This window comes from Hydractinia symbiolongicarpus, chromosome 6, assembly GCF_029227915.1.
Source record: "Hydractinia symbiolongicarpus strain clone_291-10 chromosome 6, HSymV2.1, whole genome shotgun sequence".
NCBI classification, from domain to species: domain Eukaryota; kingdom Metazoa; phylum Cnidaria; class Hydrozoa; order Anthoathecata; family Hydractiniidae; genus Hydractinia; species Hydractinia symbiolongicarpus.
The window spans coordinates 12,987,501-13,000,513 of record NC_079880.1 but is presented as its reverse complement, the minus strand read 5'-3'; the positions used below and the strand labels follow the sequence as shown (position 1 = coordinate 13,000,513).

The 13,013-nt window shown below is 34.6% G+C and overlaps 2 protein-coding genes across 2 annotated transcripts; one reads left to right on the top strand and one right to left on the bottom strand.

The window, feature by feature from the left end:
• Positions 1-5,324: 5,324 nt before the first annotated feature.
• On the bottom strand, positions 5,325-11,099 carry LOC130647058 (protein tyrosine phosphatase type IVA 2-like). The gene is made up of 4 exons (XM_057452776.1): positions 10,938-11,099; positions 7,289-7,725; positions 6,600-6,692; positions 5,325-5,912 (listed from the first exon to the last, which is right to left on the bottom strand). Exons 2-4 carry the CDS (start codon positions 7,409-7,411, stop codon positions 5,598-5,600), a joined length of 531 nt encoding a protein of 176 aa, XP_057308759.1. The 5' UTR covers positions 7,412-7,725; positions 10,938-11,099; the 3' UTR covers positions 5,325-5,597.
• Positions 11,100-12,571: 1,472 nt separating this feature from the next.
• On the top strand, positions 12,572-13,003 carry LOC130648047 (claudin domain-containing protein 2-like). Its single transcript, XM_057454067.1, has one exon. The coding sequence runs from the start codon at positions 12,572-12,574 to the stop codon at positions 13,001-13,003; it is 432 nt and encodes a 143-aa protein (XP_057310050.1).
• Positions 13,004-13,013: the final 10 nt, after the last annotated feature.

Genomic DNA, 13,013 nt, shown 5'->3' with positions numbered 1-13,013 from the left:
TGGGTGTTAATACCAGTTTATATAACCATGAAATGTGTGATAATAATCGCTCCCATATCATTACACACCTTTATAATTTACAGTCTGATCTGGTCAATAAAATACACACTAGGTAGTACAATTCTAAAAGCGTATAACGAGATTCTATTTTATATGATTTATTATCAGTGCAAATTCCAAGTTAATCTGCTTTCTCATATACACTCTCTGTAAAGGACAGCATCGGGACTTCAAAAATATACGCTACATAGTTTTTTTTTCAACCAAAATGACTTGTATTGCTTCTAAAACCTACCTTGTGGTAACCCCGTGAGGTTAAATTAAACGTAAATCGTGTCGAAAGGTTGGTTTTGAATGAAGACAGATCCTAAATTGTATTTGTAAACAAGTTGGTGGTCCGGGGATAAATTCACGGGTGCGCCTCATTTTATATAACGATTTCGTGTATCTCGCTACTGCGGTGCTATTTCGCGCAAAAACAATTATTCGACAGCTATAACTATGGAGATATGCTATCTTGATTCAAGGAAATAAAATAGGCTGAGTGGGTTCACAAAAAGATGAACAAAAACTTTGCCTTAAGTAAAATATGACAAACTTCTGAGAAGAATTGTTTCATATGACCCATTGTTGAGCGTGTCTGCATTTTTAGAGGTAAGTTCTACCAGGTAATGTAAATGGGGACCTTAAATTGACGTCCGCTATGGAGAGCGTTCGTTACACAATGTACGCTACATAAAGGTTTTGTTATGAGAGCTTGACCGTCGTTTTATCTTTCCCTCCGAAAAGTACCGATTGCAGAAAGGTTTCCGCTATAAAGATGTCCGCTATAAGGAGGTTTGATTGCATTTACAAACGAGCGCAATTGTGTGATATAACCATTTTTGAGGCCACACTGATCAACAAACACTGTGAAGTGAGTGTAGAGTTGTCTGCCTTATTAGTACATATGAAGAAGCAAGTCGCTGTGTATATCGTCTTTGATTTCTTCGTGCTATGTAAATTATACTTGCGTTTTTCTAAATCAGGCAGCAAGCCACATCTTGAGTTTTTAGTCAAAATACATGTTGTAAACGAACGACAATCCATCCAGGTGCACGACTCAAAAAGTACATAACTCGAGCTCACTGGGTGACTTTGATTATTACGATCATTGCTATTTGCAGAAAAAGGAATGTAAAATTGTGCTGAAGCATCTTCGGCCCAGCTCTTTTAGCCCCTAAGCTATTATTACAGAGCAAATAATGCGGCCAGCAAATTAATTAAAAAGGCAAATTTTCAATGCTGTAGCACTTCGGTACCGTTGGCGCATGAAATATCTACTTACAACATGTATTTATGAGAAAGCGTCGAGCATGCAATGTCTTGCTCAAAAGGTATATCTATCAATGCTATGACGAAATTCGTGACTTGTTGCAACAATGGCAAAGGATACTTCAAACGGTGCTGTTACAAAACCGCATCTACAAGAGCTGGCGGGTGAATGTGCTAAATGTCACTCGGCAGCTCTTAAGCCGGTTCACCAGGTTCAAATGTTGCAGATGAATTAATACTGGACATCAGCATTAAAGTGCAATTTTCGACGTAAGGATATTTAATACATTGGCGCTTACCTGAACCAAAACCTCGGGCATGTGTTTAGATGAAATGCAGACAAAAAAAGAAGAAATACACAAGGCGAATTGTAGGGGTTAAACACTGGTTGTTTCCACCGCTGGTGTTTACGTCGTGTGAGAGGACTGGCTACGAAACGAAAAAGGTTTTGTCGGTATTGAAACTGATGCCTTGCTTCGGCGTGTATCTTGTGTATCCGGGGATCGCGAAATGTTGCAAAAACAATGAATGAGAACGACATAGGGACATTGAATTGCAAGTTTATTAGATTTTATTTTTATTTATTTAGTTTTATAGTTTAGTTACATACCGGACTGTGCCGTGAAACTTTATTAGTATAAGACATTAACACTTTGTAGAAATGCCACATGAAGACATCTTTTCGCTGATGTCCTTTGTTAACAAGCCGATGTCTCCTTCCCATTGACAATGTTAACGTTGTATTTGATTATTTGTTCCATCTTTTCCCTGAGTTTCATGTAGCGCTGTTTTCATGCATTAGGAATTCATGATCGACTACGATCTAGTCCTTCTTCCATGAATATTATCGAAATTAATATATCAAACGTTTATGCTTATGTACCTTAAGAATTATCTTTTTTTGTGCATACCTAATTGGCTTAGACCTATAGCAATTTGCCTTATAGAGCAGTATGTAGTGATGCTTCCAGTACTATGGCCAGAGTTTCAATCCCCAAAACATGCTGGACCATCCATGGAAAATAGCGACATACTCATTTTCAATTCTGAGCGTCCAGATTTCTACATCTTTGCAATAGTCTACTTTCTTTTGACATGTTTTGCCTTCATTTGATTCTATGAAGTTTCCAACACCGACGTGCAACGATTCCATATAGATTGCTGGGCAAGCAGAACAGGATTTTGCAATGCACTGCTTAACCACAGCTTTTGTAGTAGGTGCAAATAGTTAATCCGAATAAAGTTTTAAACGCTGGGTTGCAGACACTGCGCGACAAACTGAAGCAACTTTGGAGCAGGATAATATTATACGATAACATAATTGACAAAAGCGAGGCAAAGTTAAATAGAACTGAGGTAAAATAATCAGCTGTTTTAGGAGCACAGGAAAGAACACAAAAAAGTTGGACATTTAAGAAAAATAAATTTTGAGAATTAATAGAATGAGTGACGTTCATGAAGGTCCTTAAGTTGACATTATTGCAAAATTAAAAAACAGCTTTCATCGTTAAAATAGATCCTCCGTGCAGTAGATGATTAAAAATGCTATTTTAGAAGCAGGAGATTACCATAAGGAGCCACGGTAACAGTAACAGTATATAAAGGCCAGAGAGTTGAAACATTGAACTTTTTTGAAATAAAAGTTTATTCATGTTTGGTATCAAGATATTGCAGGTTACTTTAAAAAGTCTTATGCAACCATCTTTTCAAATCTTTGTAGGAGAGATCTGTTTTGCTGCATAAATGCACACTGATGATCCTATCAAGAGGTTTTGTGTATGAGGTTTAAAAACGAGTACAGCATATACTCGCAGAATATTTTACATCTGGCCTAGTCTCTTTGGATAGAAGAGTGCAGTGGTAGAGTAGTGCTATTAACCTGAGACCACACTGTTTGTTAGCCACTCCAACATATCTGGACTTGTATTTCCCTTTGATACTCAGTACGCACGTAAGCAAAATTTGATTTTGAATATTGGTTGTTGTGTCGACTAAAGTCATCCTTGCTAATATACGTCGCATGTGATAGTATTGAATTTAAAGTTGATATTAATAAGTGGTGATCCTTTGTACCGCTAAGTAAGGTCTATGGCATTTCGGCAACATCGAAAATAATACTGAAAAAGGAAAACATTGCCATCTACTCCGAGTCGTCTCTACACTTTGAGTACAATTCATTGAGAAGTTTCAGTGCCACAGGTTGTTTGCTACACTACTTGAATCAATCTGCTTTGATGCAGTAAGTGAATTCATTTTACTTCTCCGTTAGTTTATTCCAAGGTTCATCATACAGAAAAAGTTTCTCTTCACTTTAAACATATCGTAGAAAGGCCTACACGTTTTTGTTGTTGTTGGTGTCTTTAAAAAACACCTAAGTAATTGGTTGATATGGAGAACTTCTTAAATTTTTTTATGATTTAGCCTTGAATGACTTTAAACATATCGTAGAGAGACTTACACGTTTTTGTTATTGTTACTGGGTTTTTGTTTTTTTTAAAAAAAAACCTAAGCAATTGATTGCTATGGAGAGTTTCTTAAAATGTTTATAATTTAGCCTCAAATGTTTTTTTTAATTTTCTTTGCTTGATCCTGATCTATCTACAAGGCTTGTTCTGAGGTTTGGACCATAGTTTTATAATACAACATTTATTATACGATCTGCTTAACTTGCTAATGTACGTAAAAGGCATTCTTTCTTATGAAGAACGTCATATAATTATTGATCTTCTTGTTAGTTCACAGGAAACAACTCTTTTAACTTCTGCAGGGCTTGAGCTGCCAGATGATCGCAGTCCTGTTAGACGTAAGAATCGACGTTAGGAGGAATAAGGGGCTCGTGGTCATGAGAAGATCTACGTCTTTCCATTCACTTTCCGATACGCCTAGCATTAGGTACATATCAGAAAGTGAAAAAGAAGCATTGGGGATGATTGGTCGTCTTTTCTTATCTCAAATTTTGTTCTCAGGCCTAAAATTATTTTTTAAAAGGAAGTTTATTAGCATTTTTTTCACGTTGTTTAACGAAAACTAATAAAAGCAATGCGGATAACGATTTTACATCAGCTATAACTGGAGAACACCGATATTCGGATACGGGAGAAATTTACTGTGCTGTGCGAAAGTAATAAAAAAGAGACAGCAAGTCCTGGGATCGAACTTGCTTACCATGTTCTCTCATATTATTTTATACGTTTTGTCCAGGTACCCAAAATAGCTATATTGTCATAAATTTTCGAAGAATTTATTTTCGTGGTTGACTACTTACAATGGATTACGCATGATTTATTTTCGTGGATAATCAAAAATTTATATAATTTCATCGTTAGAATTCTTGTTTAATAACTGAATACCATTTGAAGATTTATTGTGTTCATAACAACAATAATCATAACGTGCTTCTAAGAATTAAATCTAAGATCTATGAATACTTGTTGTTCGCGGTTGAAACTCTTTACGTTTTTGCAGAATAAAATTTCGCGATTCATGACCTTCAAAAACTTTGCAGAATTTATTTTCGCTCTTGCAAAATTCACTCGTTTTTTGTAGAACTTAATTTCAAGAATTAAAAAAAAAACGCGAAAACGCAAAATAGATTTCTACAAAATTTCACGACCATTAAGTAGGCGCAACCTTTTACTGACCATACTCGTCAAAAATGCTTTTCTACGAAAAGTACAAAGGCCGAGTGTGATCGGCAACAGTAAGGCGCGTCATTAACACCAAAAAACCTAAATCCTAAACACAGACAAAAGGAGCGCAGTTTATACAACATAACAAATTGGTTAAAATCTTTCGAGTAAAGCTAACATGTGTTTTTTCCCTTGCAAGAAACACAAGCATCAATTTTCTAGCTAAATCCCTCTGAACACATTAACTGATAGAATAGCTAACGGTAAGGACCTACTATCCAAATCATTAGCCCGACTTCTGATTGTCAGACCGGGTGCCAAGCCATGGTTAATCGAGTGTCTAGTTTGGGTGGGTTGGACCCGAGAAAAACAACACGCATGTCTGTTCAAAACCATATTTCCTTTTAATGAAAAAAGTAATATTTAAAAAATCATAATTAAAAAAAAAAAGCTAAATTTTAAAATACATTCAAATTAAAGGAAATAATAAGTACGTTTCAAAAAACCACCAGAGCAAGCTGCTATGAAAAATACATAACTTTTAATACTGATGAACTAATTTCAAAATAAATATCAACTAAATACGAATATCATGTGAACATCCAAGATTATAATTGTTAAAAAAGAAAAAATAATATATTTAAATTTAAAATGTTATTGGATACAACAGCCCTTTTCTTTGTCTTTCCCCTTCAACAGTTTCATGGGTTTGTACTTCTCTAAATATTCCAACTGCTTACTGTTGATCGCGCCCCGCCGCCTACGCCGGATATAATCAACAGCGTCTTCGTATTTCATACCACTCTCAATTAGCGCCAACGCCACCAACACTGGCGCGCGACCCAGACCAGCCACGCAGTGGATGGCTATCGTAGCCCCTGGGTTTTCTTGAAATCTTGATTTTAAAAATTCTAACCACGACTGAACAACAACTTTCGGGGGAGCAGCTCCATCATCAAATTGCCAATCCTGAAGATATTTTTTACAAAGGAGGGGTCTTGAATCAAACGCTAAAACTATGATTTATAGTTTTAGCGTTTGATTCAAGAACCCCTCCTCTTTCGTCGTTAAAAACTTTCTTGAGAAATAAATTTGTACGCGTTTACGAAAAACACAAATTTATTTTTATCGTAACCTTTTTCATAATATTTTCGTACGTGTTGCTGAATTTTTTTAAATGCATTGTAAAAAACCCTATCGCCTAAATATACTTTTAACTTTTAAAAAACACTTTTTTTAAGCTCGTAATTTATCGAGATATGTACTTCTAAAATTAGCACGGCCTCCACGAAGGGCTAAAACTGCCACTGACTATAGGTCTGATAGGGAAGTAAAAGGTTTTTTTACAATACACGTAAAAAAAATGTTGGACCACACGTTTGGACACAGTAGAAAAACTACAACACAAAGAACATAAAAAATAAACAGCTCACCTCAAGCTGAAAGTTTTTTTGTCGCAAAAAACGATATTAAGTTTCTAACATTTTATTTTATTTTTTTCAGTTATGTATGTACTTAATTATTTGTGCTTAGATTTTGAGCCATAATAAATGAAATACTTTTGTGCATACGACTGCCTTATATGAAATAAGGTTGGTCTTACATCGAACAAATACATGAGAAGATAAAACAAACAACAAAAAGAGATCGACATACCACGACATTGATTCCTTCTTTTGTCAACAACTCACTGTTGTAGGTTGGCTCGCATACTCTAATTACGTCACATACTTCACATTTTTTCAACTCCTAGAAGGAAATAATTTGCATCACTGCCTTCATGCAAAACACACCCACGTATAAATATAAAAAAAATAAAATATATATTCTCTGTAGTGGTGAGAGTTTTCAAACACATATGTCCACTACATAACTTGTCAGCAGAGTAGAAGTAAAGAGGCTAGCAAACAGTTGAAAATAGGGAGTTGTCAACTAAATAGAACAGTACACATGGTACAAGAACACTAGCTGTTCAAAATTACTTTACATATGAAGTGTGAGAGCGCTATCGTAGCTACTTTAACCTTATTTTGCTGTAAAAACATAAAACTGACAAGTGTTTGACTTTCTTTAACTTTAGCCACACTTTTACTTTACTTGTCATTCAAAATCAATGTGTGTCATGCCACAGTTTGACATAGAATGACAAAATATTTTAGGGAGTGTAATATTAATTTTTTTGAATGATTAAACTAATACCTATAAAAAGCAGTTATATAAGTTATACAAGCACAAGAAGTTGCACAATAGGTTCAAACCTTACAGACAATTTCATGTCAGTAAAATAGTATCACTGTATTTTCTTTCACAAGTAGAAAGTTAAAACATTTTAAAAGTCAACAAACCTGAACAAACTGTCCGATGTTTGCTTTAGAAGGACGATCCATTATCAAGAAGCGCATGTTTTTATACTCCACCAAGCAGTGGCCGAAATTTGGAAGCAAGTGATTGCTGGGTGGCATTTTCATAATATTGCTGCGTCGTTGGGATTATAGTTCTGGTTGAGCAATCCAAATATAAATACTGATGCAGGGCTTCCTCATGTAACTGAGGCGACTAAACAGAGATATTTAAACCAACTGTCTGTTCCAATTTGTAGTGATACGTCATTAAGTTGTAGACAATTTAACTCATCCAATATTTCTTCTGAGAACGGACTAGTTAATCTAGCCAGAACACACGTCTTGCAATTTTGTAAATATAGTCAGCAGTGTTGAGCTCGGCACCAGTCTCCTCTATCTTTCAAAATTAGCTCCATGCAGGTGTACACACGAGTAGTATGCTAAAAAGTATTTTAAAGTATTCTTACAAGAAACAGTGACAGTACAGTGCACAGGGGAAAAGGCCTTGCCATGAAACGCAAACATCACTCGCAAAAGTGTTTGTCACCTATACATTAAATTGCCTCACATAAATCTCCATAAAAAATTAAGCATTCTCCCTATATATATCTGCTAGCAATACTTCCATTGCTTTGTGCATCACAAAAGCTTTATTTATTTTATGCTCAAGTATTGCATGTGAATTTCGATCTTTCTTGTTTTTTTAGGTCACTTTTGGCATGGCTTTCTCCTGTTGTCTATTTGTATGCATTTGAGACTTAAGGTGAGCCAATAAAGAGCCATGTAACTAAATGTATTTTCAGAGTAGGTCGCCTCCCTTCATTAAAAGAAACTCTTAAGCGAAGTGACTGTCTATATTTCCAAACTGCAGTTGTTTCAAAAACTTTATAACATTTTAGTAGACACTGAATGACAGTTTATACACTAATACACTGATCATTTTATATTGTACGTCTATAGGACTAGTTTTTAAACAGATGGTAAGATCCACTTAGGCAGAAGAACAATGGAAAAGACATGCCATTTAAATTTTGATGATGTTGGCAACGACCCATTAACACACCAAAAAAATTATTTTGTATATCGTTTGCATATTCACCTCTGTTGTGTAGATCTTGAGAAATTGACAAGAAAAATAAGATGATGTGCTTTTGAGGAATTGTTGAAAAGATAGGTTTAAATGTTTTTTGAAGACGAAAGCAAAAAAACTAACTATTTCTAACTTATTTGGTCTTTAAATAGTATTGACGATGTAACAATTAATTTCAAAGAAAAACACATGCCTGTCACAGACTTGCTGTACTATTAGATTCTGAATGCATAACCATTTAAGAAATTTTAACAAACAAAATAAATGTCATAAAGAGCCTAAAGCAGGGAGACAATTATTATGTACTGTCTAGGAGAAAATTTGTTTCTCAGGTTATAAATGAATGGAACATTCACCAGAAAAAGCAGTGTCTGCCATTTCAATAAATATTTTTTTTTAACATTTTGAGGCTGTTAGGAGCTCTAAGTAAAAGAAGACTGCTTGCCCCAGTTCTGAAACGACCACCGGTGTTGGCCTACTAAAGACCGTACCGGTGGATCCGGTAAGTTAGTAGTTTCATTATCTTTAAGTTAATGTGAAAGTGAATGGATAGGAAGGAGAAACTATAATTTTAAACAATACCATAAGAAGAAAAATCATTTAACTGTAATAATTATAAAAAGAGTTACTCAGAGCATTGAAGTAAGGTTTTAAAAAGAAACCAGTAGACTTGAGTTCACGAAAAAGAGAGTGCTGAAACTTACCAATTATCTGCTTTAAGCTATTTATATTTAAAACCAAATAAAAAGAGATATCAGATTGTATACACAGATCACTTTAAGTTATCAATAGTTGAAAAGAAGTGTGGATATTTTAGAAAAATTTAATATTGAAAAATTATATAAACATTTGCTTGTTTTATTTGTGACTAATCTATATATACATCCACATTGTGAATAACTTTCCATGCGAAAACAATAAACTTGATATTTTCTGAAAACTTTTCTGCTAATTTTACACAAAAATATTCCACAAAACATTTACTGAGAAAACAGGATGCATTCTAATTTATTTTAATTTCTCCTATACATGACAAAATTATTGTTCAATTATGTGGAAGACACAAAACATCTATTATGTGCAAACAAAGGGAATTTAAAGCTAATATTTCATTAGGTGTCATGGTGGTCTATTTTATGACATAAAATGCATCATAAAACTAAAATGATAGATAGCTGATCCTTTTGTGTGGAAATATGCAATTATTTTTCTTTCGAAATTCAGGATAGCATATAATTTTGTATATATGGTACACATTTTATGCAGGGGCAGTGATTATTATTAAAATAAACACTTGGTTTTGAGCATTTGAAAAATCATAAAAATAGCAGATAAGGTTGCATTTTTTTAACTATACATATACAGCGTGCTTATTAGCCAATTGCAAATTAACAAAAAATGTGTATTATAGAGTTTTGTTTTCATATATCAGTAGCCTGATTTTATCACAGATTTGTTGTTAGTTTGCAACATCTGACTGCTCTGAAGATCTTTAAAGGTTCATTAAGCATAGGCACAACCCTGAGCAAGGCGGCTATGAGCAAAAGTAGTGGCTTGTAGTACACCACATATTTTATATGATAAATATTGCATGTTAAGAATTGTGTGCACGTCTGCACCTTTACACATCACATCACAAGTTTAATGGTTCGACTTAGTAAATGCTCAAGTTAATAGAGTTTAAATAATGTAGTAATTTTATGAGAAAATATTAATAAAGGTCCAAGGGGAAGATTTATTTGTTACAAAATATTTTTATGATGGCAAAACCAAATATTTTATTTAATATTTATTTTATAATTTTTAACTTCCCCATCTACTCTCGTATGCATGGTATGTAATTTAAATGAAGACTTGTTTTTTTAAAAAAAGTTGGGTAGCAATAGATTAGTAAGTCGGAGAGAGTTGTAGCACTTATATTTTTGTTTGGTCTAAAAACCACAGTGCAAAATTTTGTTGTTGTCAACCTCAATGATGAAAAAAGCTGAATGCAATCATAGATTCAGAATGCTGCCACTGATGCGAGTACAATCGTTCCTTTTCATCAGTTGCTGTTTAGAGACCAAACTGTATGATTATGTTGTATTGAAATAATATATATAGAAGTTTATAGAAGACGAAAAAGCATAGCTTCAAAAGTAAAGCCACATCCAGTGATAGTGGCATATGGCAATAAAATAGTATCTGTTCTCTTAGAAAATTGTCACCAAAATCAGAGATATCTTGCTTTTTAGAAATTTTTGCTTCCACATTGGAAGATTGTCTCCAAAAATAAATAGCTGTGACTAGCTAGCTAGCTCTAATTTTATCTTGTGGTTCAGCTAAAATGCAGTTAAAACTTCCAAATTATAATTGCTTTATTAATAAAGTTTTTAGTTGCTTTAATGAAATTGTGAAGCAGCTAACAGCTAACTAAATCACATTTTACGAAGCTAAGTTGCTAGTCATGACGTTGTGTTGTGGGCTTTTACTAAATCAAATGAACAATTTCCAGGGGAAAGTCACGCGTTTGGTTTTTCATTATAAATTTTATTATAAAAAAAGTTTAAAACATTAACTTACACAGCAAGTAAACCTCATTGATCGATGGAAAAATAAATAAAAAGCCAAAAGCTTTTGCTGAAACCTTATTGATATATTCAGCTGGTGACAAATACAACGATTCTGTTCACGGCTGCTCAAATATTTCGTAAAAATCCCGTTTTTTATTTTTCTTGCATGGAGTTTGACGACGACCCGGCGTCGCAACACCTTAATTTTAACGAAATACAGCGTTTCTTATCTTTCGATTTGCTACATCAGATCGTTTTAAATATTTTAAAATAGCCCGTGGTGGAGAGCAAGCATTAGAACGGCTTGTTAGAACCCAGGTCTCCAAACATGTGCTTAACAACTAATCTAGCTTATCCGGTTGCGCAAGTCGTTTTCATCAACACAATAAATTTATCACAGGTTAATCATAAATTATCAGAAAATGCAGCCAGACCAGATTAGCAGGCTAAAAACTACTTTATGATAGACAGACGTATTTGACTTACTGTACATCAGAAAAAATCAGTGTCTCCTTGTTCGAACGCATACAACGACTGTGCAAATTTCACTCGATGCATGTTCTGGCGCTTATATTTGATGTACAAAAAAACCTAAACATCTTGTGTTCACAAAAAGGAGCTGGGATTAAGTTAACTTAAAAAAGCGAATTAGAGTTTTTACGAAATTTTCAGGTTAATTTTTCCTAGGCTTGCTCTTTATCTAATACTTTTTTTCCTAGGTGGGATTCTCCTCGTCGTTTGTAGCAATAAAGTAAGCGCTAGCGGCTTTGACGTCAGGCAACAAACCCCGAGGGGGGGAGGGGGGACGAGGATGTGCTTTATACCCTTTTTAGTCCGATTCAGTGTTTGCCTTTTCTTGCTACAACTTTAAGCCAAAAACCGGAAGTTAGTGAGACATGCACAAATTGACCAATTTGTCAATTTTAGCAACATGGTTATCAGGGTATTTTTTCGATTAACTTGATAGCGGCGTAATAACAGCTCAGGGGCCAGACGACCCTAGAGACGATAAGGATGCAAGTTTTGCGTTTATTCATGTGGACACGACATTTTTTATAAAATTACTATTCCCAGTGATGGTTTCAAATTTTAAAATTTTAGGTCCTATTGTTTATGTTACATTGGTTTTAGCTAGGCACCTTATATTTCGTGCAGACCAGAGGACACTTTATTTACTTATAACTGTGATGTACTGATGGTTCAACCCCGCCCCTAAGACTCCTCTTCGTTTTTTTATAAATAAATAAGAGCGCAAAGGTGGCCGGGGTCCAGTTCGCTCCGAGTCTGATACAAAAAAGGCGAAAAGGGGGGGGGGGCGAGGTTGGCGATGGTCTTTACAAAATTTTTAAACGTGCGTTTATTTTAGTGTGGGAGTTTATTTGAACTTTTATGATAACGTAACATATAATTCGCTGTTTTGTCTTTTCATCGTCATAGTACACTTATGTACATCTGGCTGGTCTATTAATCCATCTGATCATTCTTTAAAGTTATTTATAATTTATAGAATGACAATTTTTTATTTCCAACACTTCGCGTTTAAAAATAGAACTTACAAAAACATGTGTTTTTATTTTGCTTCTTTTTCACAATCGTTAGAAAATAACAAGAGCGAGAGACTCAACTTTGGCGCAGATATAAAAAATGAAGACGAAGGATAAAATTATCATATTTTCCGGCGCGATTGCTATATGTTTAAATATAGTCTCCACCGGAGGTGTTTATTGGCAACAGGATGCAGTCACGCATGAAAATATGGGACTCTGGAAAACATGTAAACATGGTAAATGTGGCACTTTAAAAGAACATCCGGACTGGAGAGTGACTTGTCAAACATTTTTGTTGGCTTCCTGTTTACTGAACTTCATCTGTGTCAACATGTCTATACTCTGTTTGCCGTGCAAGGAGAAATCAAGAATACCTTTTGTAGGTTCACTTTTAGCAGCGTTGTTTTGTGCAAGTGGTTTAATAGTATACTCAGCCAACGCAAGTGGAGCGTTTGGTTGGTCCTATTATTGTTCGTGGTCAACTGTACTATTGTTAGTTATCAATGGATTTTACGGGTGTTGTCAATAAAAAATAAAAC